The sequence below is a fragment of the Ostrea edulis genome, chromosome 6 (assembly GCF_947568905.1).
Source record: "Ostrea edulis chromosome 6, xbOstEdul1.1, whole genome shotgun sequence".
Classification (NCBI taxonomy): domain Eukaryota; kingdom Metazoa; phylum Mollusca; class Bivalvia; order Ostreida; family Ostreidae; genus Ostrea; species Ostrea edulis.
The window spans coordinates 54,411,775-54,424,236 of record NC_079169.1 but is presented as its reverse complement, the minus strand read 5'-3'; the positions used below and the strand labels follow the sequence as shown (position 1 = coordinate 54,424,236).

At 36.5% G+C, this 12,462-nt stretch overlaps 1 protein-coding gene across 20 annotated transcripts in view; it reads right to left on the bottom strand.

The window, feature by feature from the left end:
- LOC125683371 (vinculin-like) overlaps positions 1–12,462 on the bottom strand; it is a 47,628-nt gene that overhangs the window by 9,208 nt on the left and 25,958 nt on the right. For 3 of the 20 annotated variants that reach the window (XM_056140051.1, XM_048924462.2, XM_048924463.2), the window contains 10 exons: positions 11,957–12,108; positions 11,231–11,408; positions 10,856–11,053; positions 9,316–9,407; positions 8,745–8,850; positions 7,849–7,989; positions 5,399–5,443; positions 4,609–4,713; positions 2,713–2,840; positions 1,685–1,800 (listed from right to left, as the gene is read on the bottom strand). In XM_056140051.1, coding sequence (XP_055996026.1) covers positions 1,685–1,800; positions 2,713–2,840; positions 4,609–4,713; positions 5,399–5,443; positions 7,849–7,989; positions 8,745–8,850; positions 9,316–9,407; positions 10,856–11,053; positions 11,231–11,408; positions 11,957–12,108 — 1,261 coding nt within the window. Of the gene's footprint in view, positions 1–1,684; positions 1,801–2,522; positions 2,590–2,712; positions 2,841–4,608; positions 4,714–5,398; positions 5,444–6,649; positions 6,695–7,848; positions 7,990–8,744; positions 8,851–9,315; positions 9,408–10,855; positions 11,054–11,230; positions 11,409–11,956; positions 12,109–12,462 lie in introns of all 20 variants that reach the window. The other 17 variants (XM_048924464.2, XM_056140052.1, XM_048924466.2 and 14 more) reach the window with 10 other exon arrangements.

Here is a 12,462-nt window from a genome sequence, read left to right as displayed (position 1 = left end):
TGACTGAGTTTGGCCATACTAACCTGACTAACTGACTGAGTTTGGCCATACTAACCTGACTATTTGACTGAGTTTGGCCATACTAATCTGACTAGCTGACTGAGTTTGGCCATACTAACCTGACTAACTGACTGAGTTTGGCCATACTAACCTGACTAGCTGACTGAGTTTTGTCACACTAACCTGACTATTTGATGAATATGGCCATACTAACCTGACTATTTGACTGAGTTTGGCCATACTAACCTGACTAGCTGACTGAGTTTGGTCATATTAACCTGACTATCTGACTGAGTTTGGTTATGCTAATCTGACTAGCTGATTGAGTTTGGTTATACTAATCTGACTAGCTGATTGAGTTTGGTTATACTAATCTGACTAGCTGATTGAGTTTGGTTATACTAACCTGACAAGCTGATTGAGTTTGGCCATACTAACCTGACTAGCTAATTGAGTTTGGCCATATTAACCTGGCTATCTGACTGAGTTTGGTCATACTAACCTGACTAGCTGACTGAGTTTGGCCATACTAACCTGACTAGCTGATTGAGTTCGGTTATACTAATCTGACTAGCTGATTGAGTTTTGTCACACTAACCTGACTAGCTGACTGAGTTTGGCCATACTAACTTGACTATTTGACTGAGTTTGGCCATACTAACTTGACTATTTGACTGAGTTTGGCCACACTAACCTGACTAACTAACTGAGTTTGGCCACACTAACCTGACTAACTGACTGAGTTTGGTTATACTAATCTGACTAGCTGATTGAGTTTTGTCACACTAACCTGAGAAGCTGACTGAGTTTGGCCATACTAACCTGACTATTTGACTGAGTTTGGCCATACTAACCTGACTAGCTGACTGAGTTTGGCCATATTAACCTGACTATTTGATGAGTATGGCCATACTAACCTGACTAGCTGACTGAGTTTGGTCATATTAACCTGACTATCTGATTGAGTTTGATTATACTAATCTGACTAGCTGATTGAGTTTGGTTATACTAATCTGACTAGCTGATTGAATTTGGTTATACTAACCTGACTAGCTGATTGAGTTTGGCCATATTAACCTGACTATCTGACTGAGTTTGGTCATACTAACCTGACTATTTGACTGAGTTTGGCCATACTAACCTGACTAGCTGATTGAGTTTGGCCATACTAACCTGACTAACTGACTGAGTTTGGCCATACTAACCTGACTATTTGACTGAGTTTGGCCATACTAACATGACTAACTGACTGAGTTTGGCCATACTAACCTGACTAACTGACTGAGTTTGGCCATACTAACCTGACTATTTGACTGAGTTTGGCCATACTAACTTGACTATCTGATTGAGTTTGGCCACACTAACCTGACTATTTGACTGAGTTTGGCCATACTAACCTGACTATTTGACTGAGTTTGGCCATACTAACCTGACTATTTGATGAGTATGGCCATACTAACCTGACTAGCTGACTGAGTTTGGTCATATTAACCTGACTATCTGATTGAGTTTGGTTAAGCTAATCTGACTAGCTGATTGAGTTTGGTTATACTAATCTGACTAGCTGATTGAGATTGGTTATACTAACCTGACAAGCTGATTGAGTTTGGCCATACTAACCTGACTAGCTGATTGAGTTTGGCCATATTAACCTGACTATTTGACTGAGTTTGGCCATACTAACCTGACTAGCTGACTGAGTTTGGCCATCAGCAGAGCCATTTTCTTGGCAGCAGCAATAATGTCATTGTCTTTACTGGACCATTGCTTGGCCTCCATGTGGAGGGCATGGGCTGCCATCTAGAATCATTAAGGCATTGTGAGTAAAACTACAGTACTATATAGCACCAATTAAAACTTCATCAATCAAAATTGTGATGCTGAACGGATATTTACCATACAGCATGAAATGATTTGTATTTATAATACTCCGTCTTCAGATTACTAAACAAGAGATTAGCAAGGGCTTGAATAACTTATCTGGCCTGAACAGCTTATCTGGCTTAAATAACTAATCTGGTCTGAATAGCTTATCTCATTTGAATAGCTTATCTAGCTTGAACAGCTAATCTGGCCTGATTAGCTAATCTGGCCTGAACAGCTTATCTGGCCTGAAATGCTTATCTGGTTTAACTAGCTTATTTGGCCTGAATAGCTTATTTGGTATGAAAGACTTCAATCAATCAAAAGCCATGGTAGCCACATTGACAATTGGATCATTTCATAATGTAACAACATTTCTGTAGACTAAAGAAGCATTTGTATCAAGTACAGTGATGGGACCATACCATTTTAAAGAAGAAAACAAATTTGTCTCAGCCAATCAAAAGCTATGGAAGTCATGTTGAAGTATAGAACTTCAAGAAAGATACCCGGTAAGCTATCCAAGCCCTTGATAGCCTCTTGTATAGTAATCTGAAGACGAAGCTGTATAAAGACAGACATTTTTTTTATGCTGTATGGTAAATGTCCTTTTAAAAAGTCACAACACGTCTTCAGAACAACTAAAGGTATATTCGTACCAGGGTATGCAGCTATTCTATATAAGAAGATTACAATACAATTTTTCACAGGGGTCAATGCCCTCACCTACAACAGATGAATGCCATCAGATAGCAATAGCTCACACTGGCTAATGGCCAGGTGAGCTAAAAACCAATGAAAATTTTCAGGAACTCTGAAAGCTTCTAAAATAATGAATCAATGTCTCACCATGATTGGCTGATTGGCTTGTGGGGTGGGGAAAGCTGCCTCATCCTCATCATCTGTCTCTGGGGGTGGAGGTCTGGGTGGTGTGGCATTGTCCGTAGGGAGTGGGGGGCGAGGTGGGGCACCGCCATCTATCAAACATGTGTACAATTAATCAATTTATATGATTTTATTATCTCAATAAAGTGTTCTGACTGTATCAAAATTCTATATACATGTAACAGTATTTAAAAACAAAAACTAGATGAATGACCAGTAAGATAAAAACATTTTGATAATCTACATGTGTATCAGTTTTGATTATGTAATTAACAGATTTATATATCACCTAACAGTAACATGATATAAAAATATTCACAATATTTTTCCTCAACAACATTGATACAAGAAAAATTTAACAATTCTGGAAACTTTTTTTTTTAATAAAATGCAATCATGCAAATAATTCATTATAAGTTATTTTAAGTTAAAATAAACAACTTTTTTTTCGGTTGCCTAGGAGAACCTGTGGAAGTGAATGTTAGGTAAAGGTGAGTCATATAGGTCAAAGGTCATACAGGAACACTTCCTGGAAACCTGTCAACAAAAGTGAGATTGTCATGCTTTGATATCCCAAGTATTTGTAAATTAAACAAGAATACAACATAAAGTTGTTCCGTTATCAAATTGATAACTTTTTGTATTGGAGTTGACAACCATAAGTACTCTGAGATATCAACAACTCTATCCTACAAGTCACAACATTGAGCATACATGTACAAAACCAAATTTTTAAGATTGCAGTAGACTACTATTAAAATTACATTGTAATAAACAAGTACAATTGAGTGCGTTGGTGAAACATAATTGGAACAACAAACGATCAAATCTGAGGTCTTCAATCTAACAGAAAGGAAATCGCAGAAATTTTGTAAACTGTGATAGAGAGATGATCTACGAGAGGATTTGAGTTAATCTACAGAGGGGTAATTATCGTTCTAGTTGCTGGCCACTGACTTCATCTCTTTGGTTGTTATCTGTCATTCTGTGTGACCTTTCATCCTTTATGTGACCTCTGTCACTGAATACTGTAAACCAACTTTTATTCGTGACTACTTTAATTCACACTTTACCCAGTGATGAACTAGTTTGAACTGGTTCACAGCGACTAATTTTCGCGATTTAGATTAAACAAATACAAGAGACATTAATGGACTGGTTCTCAGCAAGATGATGATGAGGTTCTCACTATTCTAGGGAAAATTTCTCGCTCGCGAAAAAAACTTGGTTTACAGTACTGAGTAACTTTCGTATTTTATCCATTTCCACAATTTTCTACTCGTATGAAATAGTACTTCAATATTAAAATATCATAGATCTCTTTTACTTCGTCAAACGTTATTTTCACGAGGATACAATGATGTATTTATTCATGTGACATAACTTTTGCCAATGATTATTTACTGATAAAGTCTTCTATTTGCAAGAGTTTATTTGCAAGAACTAAATGACTAGTCTCATGAAATTATTTGTAAATAATGTTCTTGCAAATAAAAGCAATGCCGCAACTTATTTCCATCAACAGCTTTGTGAGACTTAAAAACTGATAGTTTATCTTGGATTTTAATGTGATTGATGCATTAATTTTTTTTATTACTTAGCATATACATATTTTGAAATACCACAACAGTTTTTTTTTTATTTTGACATTTTTTAAATTCATGATTAGGGATGGATAACATGGGACACTTCAAATAAACACACCAAAAGAAAAAAAAATATTAAGGTAACATTTTGGGTCTTGGTCGGCCTTTTGGAAAGAAAGAAAAACTAAACATAAATCTGGGGAAAAAGGCTGGAACTGAAGAAATAAACGATGCACAAGAAGGCAGGGTTATTAAAGCACTCTTTGTACAGCACCTCTGTCATAGAACCCGTACTCCTGTGGGGGTGGAGGTACGGGGGGTGGGGGCACCAATGGGGCACAGGACTGTCCCTGGTACAGGGGGTCCTGGCGAAGGGTCGCTGAAATTTAAACCGTCCAATCATTACATTCACAATATATACAGGATATATATATCATACATATATTATGGCAGATATGCACTAAGCAGCACATGGAAACAATCATTCTTAAAATGATTATTGATTTACTTACAATATACATGTATATGATTTGCGATGACAAAGCTTGGGATATAAAAATACACATATAAATCTCTCTGGAAAAGGTTATGCCGTGCTATTTTTGCTGCTGATGCAATAAGCTTTAATGTAATTTAATGTAACGATGACTTGACAGCACAGTCAAATATGCTACACATTCTAATTAAACAGCATGTAGAATGTATGGATGTCTAGAAATTGCGCAAGTATTTTACACAAAGTAAACAAACTCAAAACAAATGACAGGGTTAATATCAAAATAATAATCAATTTGAGAACTTCTATAATGTTATGAATATTAAAACTTAAAATATGAAAAGATGAAGAAATGAGTTTAAATGAAAAACAAAAACAAAATGAAGAGGCCAACTGAAAGTAACTAACTATTGATAACACAGAAGAAGTCTACATTTTCAGCAAAAAGCCATGGTCTCTCTTCTCTTTGTACAAAATAAATAAAAAACCTGGATTACAAAAACTGAAAAATCTGGACAGACTTAGCAAGAGGGATGCAAAGCCTGTGTTAGGAGGTTGTGGGAGATACCTTGTGGCTGGAACATCACAGGTCCATCCGCAAACTGGTCCGGCACTAAACAGCAACGGCAAATAGAGAGTGAGATGATGAAATGGAAGTTAGGGTGTGTCACCTCTATATAAAGCAGGTGGTGTGAGTATCATAACATGATACAAGGCGATAAAATAAGACACTGAAGGTACACAGTGCATCGTGTGAATCCGATTATTGATACAGTCAAACCTCATTTTCTCGAACTTAATGGGGCTGAGAATGAACTTCAAGATATCAGAGGATTCGAATATCAAGATTAAAATACAAAAAGAAAATGTAGTTGGGACTTCATTTTGACATATCCACGAAATTCAAGATATCGATGTTCGAGATACTGAAGTTCAACTGCTCAAGTACCACTTGACTAATAGTGTGTACAAAATATACTACATGAAATTCAGATATATATCAATATCTATCAAATTCTGAACAAATCTTTAAAAACAGTGAACTAGGCAGTGAGATTATCAAATATATTAAACACGCGTGCAAATAATACATCATGTTCAACTACAAAATTGAACTATAAAATGTGCAGGCATTTCACAACCTTGTTAACAACCATTGGTCAACTGTGGTTGAATTATCTAACAATTTCATGCTGTGGATTTTCTAAGCATTTTCCAGTTTAAACATTAAATAACTTTATTGAACATCTTAACGATTGCATGCCTTACTGATCCCATTTCACAAATTTCATGTATTATAAATACCATGTTTTACAGATCCCATGTGACTAAATTTCAATAAAAGATTACCGCGCCCGACTTTGAACCTGAGCATTTACATGAATAACACGTCACTAATTCTACAGTTTTACATAATATTTCATGAATATGCCAACCATCCAATGTATATTAAAACATTCGTTATCCCCATAAATTACAGAAGTATTTTAAATTCAGTCAGTCGAGTTTTAAAATTATGATACAAGTATAGTATCACACAATTTCAATTTTTAAGTCACTTAGATCACATGCATATCTATTTATAGAGTTGAAATGGGACAAATCATCCTTGTATCTTCTCTAAATTGACAGCTATAGAAGTTAGAATACCAATCCTACTAGCTTTCATATAGCATGTCAAAGTTCGTACAATTGTGAAATACAACAATGTCTAGAATTGTTTTATACCAAAAACCTACAGCAGACCAACAGTTTATGAGTGAGTGTATAGCATCTGGATTAATGAATTCAAAGTGACACACACTCTAGACATTCTTACATGCAGGGGGCGCCACCTCATCCTCATCCTGAGGGGGTTTATCTTCTGTAAAAACACAATATAACATACAGCACTCACAAAACAACACAAAAACTTCAGTCACACTCCTCCATCATGTAATCCATTTAAACATTCAGTCTTGATTTGGGATCAATTTTTCTGGGTTTTCTTTCTAAAATATTTTCATCATGATGTACATTATGGGTTTTCATAGACTTAAATCTTTCTAAGTCATGATGTACACAACTCATTTCTGACCTTTGGAACTGGTCATCCGGTTGGTGTTTCCAAAGTACATGTATTCGTTTTTATGTAACAAGATGTATTTGTAAAACATGCATGCTGTCAGATACGACCTTTTGTTAGTACAATGTAGCAAGGTTGATCATCTTACATGTGAAATGACCTTGAGTTAACAAATTAGTCTATATCTTGTATACATCAATAGTAAACTTCAAGGTTAAATTTGACTAGTGACCTTGACATATGACCTATTCTGACAAAAGTATCTTAAATAAGTCAAAAGAAAAAAACGAAGGTTCAGTAAAAAACAAATAAACAATAAGGCCAAAAACACATTACGACCCTTATCTTCAGGCTCTGAAGGATACAAAAATTGATCAGTATCACAAAAATACAAGCATCATGTCCATACGGCTCAGATGTCAGGATGTGGCACAAAAGGTCAGCGGGCCAAAAGCTGACAAACAAACAAGGCTCTTAAAAATTGTCTGCGAAAAATGTTTACTTTTAACTTGCAATGCATCAAACTACTCATAGAGCAGAAGACATCAGCCCGTAGTGTTTAGGAAGGTTGGATCCTTTCAATCTTAATTGAGATATTGCTTGAACTGATTCCTGCCCTTTGATCATTTGATGACAAAATTTTCATGTTTTAAAAACTTGTTTACCCGAGAGTAAGTACAGCTGATGAACACCTGTATCCTAAAAGTAATGAAGTGTATCGAACCACCCTGCATCTCTCAAGCAACTGAGGTCTCTTAACATAAACACTTTAAAATGCACACTGCATCTCTCAAGAAATGAAAGTTTTTGTAATCTGTACACTAGCCTTGGACTTCAACACAGAAAGTCCATATACCACACAATTTTTTTTTACAAAATCCAAAATGGCTGGGAGTAGGGAGAGCAACTCTTTCACACAGAAGCACACAAAGGCATGCTGGTGAGCAATCTACCTCTAGTGTATACATTTCTATAGTAGGGGTCGCTGTGGGGGGACAAGGCTGGAGCCCTAGGTGGTCGCGGGCTCACCGGGGCAGCTTGAGGCCGGGCCCTAATGGGGGCCACTGGCTCCCAACGTGGAGGACCATACAAGTCTACACAAAAAAGCTGACATAATTATGACACAACTATACATAGCATCTAAGAGGCAGTAAATCTTGTTATATCAGTTAGCATACACAGGGCTGCAGACTCATATCCCCTTCTAATTTTGTAAATTTTTCAACATCTTAACTATATTTAATAGAGGTCTAACATTTCTATTTAAGTCTCCTGCCCCTCCATCATTCCATCTCAAAACTGAGTCCTTCAGCCCTACTATGCTAACTGTGCTGATACAATTAGTCATATCCATGGACATTAAAACCAAAATATTAAGTCGACATCAATAAATTGTACATAAAATGTAGGTGATCTCACAATCATGGTGAAATATTTCACTAATATTACTAATTGTAGTGTGGACTAGCTACTGCTGACGATTTAATTGTACATGTACATGGCTGTGTGTGATAATTAAGGACTGTCGTCACATGACATATCAAGGACGAGTACTGGACGGAGACAGAAATATATAATCATCACAATATACATCAAAATATGAAAGTAATAAAAAACAAACTATCAACCAAACTGAGAATTACAACGGGTCTAATCAAGCTTAAAATGAAACATGTACACCAGCATTTTCCAATATCTAATTTTGAATATAAATTTCAAAGTAATTGGGTATAGAATAAGATATAAATTATCTATATGCAGGTTATGTAATTTACATGACTGCAATATGATATAAAGTACATCTAACAGTATAATAGCTTTCTACAGTTACACAACTGATGGTAGGTACCTGAGATTTTGAGCTCAGACAGGTCAGGGGGTGGAGGTGGAGGAAACTGGTCAATTCCCGTGTCCACAGTCACTGCTCCTCTCACATCCTGGACAGCGCCAATCAGCTAAAAATAGAAAAGTAGGTCATTCACATCAGAAAGAATCAGATGTTGACTTCCTGGGGTCAGAAGTGAACTAGCATAAACTAGATATTTTTGTGATGGCAAGCATCACAAAATGGCCTAACTTTGTGACATTATTTGCGAAGTTCAAGGTCCATAACTCTTTCAAAAATAGGCCAATAAGCCCATACTCATACTTGATTGGTAACCCATTGATGCAAGATCACGTATGAGTTTTCCACACAGGTTGATCACTATAATACTTTCACTCTGATAAATCTCCAGTCTCACTGAAAAGTTTCATTAGCTTGTATACCTCAAATGCTGTTACTGGTTATAAATATATATTACCAATATTCTGATTCTGATTGGTTTTCATTTCATAGTAAAGCAGGTTTTTAAATGTTACATACACTCTGATTGGCCTTCTCCAATGGTAAGGCAGGTTATGAGTTAAATGTTACCTACACTCTGATTGGCCTTTCTCCAGTTCTGCTGGGCATTTGTGTCTGAGGGATTCAATGACACTCCCTTAGCACCCTGCACCATTGGTGCAATGGCTGAAATTAAAAAATCACTGTCATTACCGCACAGATCCACACGTGTTACAAAAACTCTATAATCAACAAGCACAGAGAGATGACATCAGTTCTCTACAATTTCTCAAAAAAATCTCAAACTTAAGTTTGAGTTTTCTTTTATTTGAGCAGTCAAAATTTTGAGTAAAATCTCAGACTTTAGTCCAAATTTCGACTTAATTTCTTTTCGAGAAATCCAGGACTGGAAATACAAAACAACTTCCATATTACACTATCACAAACAATACATAAGCATTATCTATAAGAGATTAGTGCAACAGAATAAAGTGAGTAGATTTCATGTAAGATGCCCCAGTTCCTCAGCTGATTTGGTCTTTGTCTCCAGTTTACACATGTTGACTATTATTTCAGTACCTTGTCGGTTCAAGAATATTTAAATGTCTATCTCATTAAACACCCATTTACCAACTGCAGTTTAACTTTGGTGAGTTTGAAGCAAGCTATATAGTTACTAGAGAGAATGGACTTAATACCTACACTCCATCACCTGTAGATCTGTATTGACATAAAATCAACTGATAATTTAATAAGTGTGCTCCTAAAAATAAACTACTTTGCATTTAAATGCTTAATAAAAAAAAATTCAACAAAAATCCTGTATATAGCATTGAATTTGACTTTTTCAGTGTATATGGAGTTAAGAATACATCACTGAGAGTAACAAGACGTATTTAATGAAATACTATGTCCCAGGAATGTGTCTTACTTTGCAAATATGATCGGTGTCTAGGACATGTGACCTTGACCCCTAATAGATCAATAGTATTGACCTTAAGTTCTTGGTTCACTGAATATGATGTCTCTAACATGTATATTTGTAAAGTTTTGACTACGTATAAATTCGTAGAACAACAGACAACAATCAGACTAAGAAACAACTGATCTCATTCCTAAAAGAACTTGGATTGATCTAAAGATCAAATTCAGCACTTGAAAGTTTTTATTATGTACTATGGATCAAAACATGTTCACGAGATTCATTTCAGCAGAAATAGCAATGTCAATTTCAACTGACATTATAGCATTCAGAAACTGCAAACCTCCACCAAGTTCTCCAAAGTCTCTATATAAGGTGGTCAATCCGCCGAACACTGATCACATTAGCCATTGCTTTTGTGATGGTCCTAGACCACGCTATTGTACTGAGCTAGTTCACTAATGAGGCAGTACATCTACAACTGTTCTCATGTACAGATCACTCCCCAAATTTAATTGGATCTCACCATTAAACAAACCTCTCCTTTGTGAAAATTTGAATGTAATTGATCCATTAGTTTTCATACAAATAAACACACACAGATGACCAAAAACATAACCACCTTGATGGTTTTTATGAATCCCTAATACCATGAACAGATGCAAACACCAGACGACTCTAGAAAGAAGCATTAAGGGAGGTAACTCCATACTTGATCTGAGATTCGTCGCTGCTTCGTTTACACGATCCACATATTTTGGGTCTTCGCTGTTTTCTGCCTCCTGCTGAGCAACCTGCAAAACACGGTTGGCTCGGCGTGCAATGTTAGAGGCGTGAGCTCCGATTCGTGGGGGGTCCTTCATCTGGATTGCATCCTCCACTCTCTCCGTGTCTCGTAAAATTCCCTCCTCTACAAACAAGTCAATAGGTTATCAAATCATATTCTTTGGATAACTTTTCATGATGTATAATTGCAAAAAAAAAATTCATTTCATTCACATCATCATAGGTATTTTAATGTGTGTGAAAGATTACATTTTTGTAGAGATTCTACAAACAAATCTGACTGACAGTCAATCTACACCACCTTCTGCTTTAATGAGAGCTGATGAATCCACAGCTTCATCCACCAATCCACGCAGCCTCTCCATGTTGTCCATCCAGCGTTTCTTCATCAAGTCAAAGTGTTCCTGGGCCGCCTGATTGGTAGGGTCCTGAAACACAATCTTGGCTGCCGTTGTCACCTGGGGAGTCAGGTCATCAACCTACATGAATGGAAGTCAAAGTAAGGGAAATGCAGCAAATAATAGATATCAGAGAGAGTTAGAATTGTTCCAGTGGCACTATTGAATGTCCATGCAGAGCCACCATAAACACCAACCTGTGATTTTATCAACTTGTCTAGGGAGGGAGGGGAGGGGAGTTACAGAACTACAGAGAGCAGTTCTGCCCTGTATCATCATATACAGAAACCTGAGCATGGGTCTCATCTGAGGTCAGCACACAGAATAATAAAAATAATCAAAGACCCTCCTTTCTCCCACAATTTACATATTTGATATTTGCACTGAATCTGAGGATCTGAATTAATACAATGCTGTCATGATCTTATGTCTAAATGTCAGAATTTGGTACCCCATTGTCTTGATCTTGTCCCAGTGTAAAAATTTTGTCCTGTTGTCCCAATGTCAGAATTTTGCATCCTTCTAGCATGATTGTGTGTACCAATGTCAGAATTTTGCATCCCCCTAGCATGATGGTGAGTCCCAATGTCAGAATTTTGCATCATGCTGACGCGACCTTGCATCATTACCTGGGCTGAGGTTTTGAATATCTCCTCCACAGTTTTCTTGTTTCGACATCCGCCTGCAGTGGCTACCATTTTAGCAGTATCAGCAAGTTTGTTGGCATGCCCCTCAAAGTTATGAGATTTCTCTGCAAAATTCTGATCTCTGCCAGGAGTTCCTGTTAATGCATATCACAAGGTAAGCACACCATATGAATAAAGAAGATACAGGTGACTCTTGATAACTAGAAGTTCAAGACACCTTGATAAAACTTTGAGAGTTCGAAATTCGGAAATTGAAGGTCCGACCATATGGTTAAAATTTTACAGTAACTGGAAACGTTTACCAGCAAGATCATGGGATCGTTTTGACATGTTTTCCTTCATATTTGTCAGGTAGTTAATTTGATTTCTAAATAAGAACCTTATTTTGCATTAATAAAAAGTTTCAAAGTTTATGCATTTATTTGTTTTTATCATGCTAAAATAGGCGTACAAAACTAATTTCCGATAAAGCTTTACTTTCGTTAACT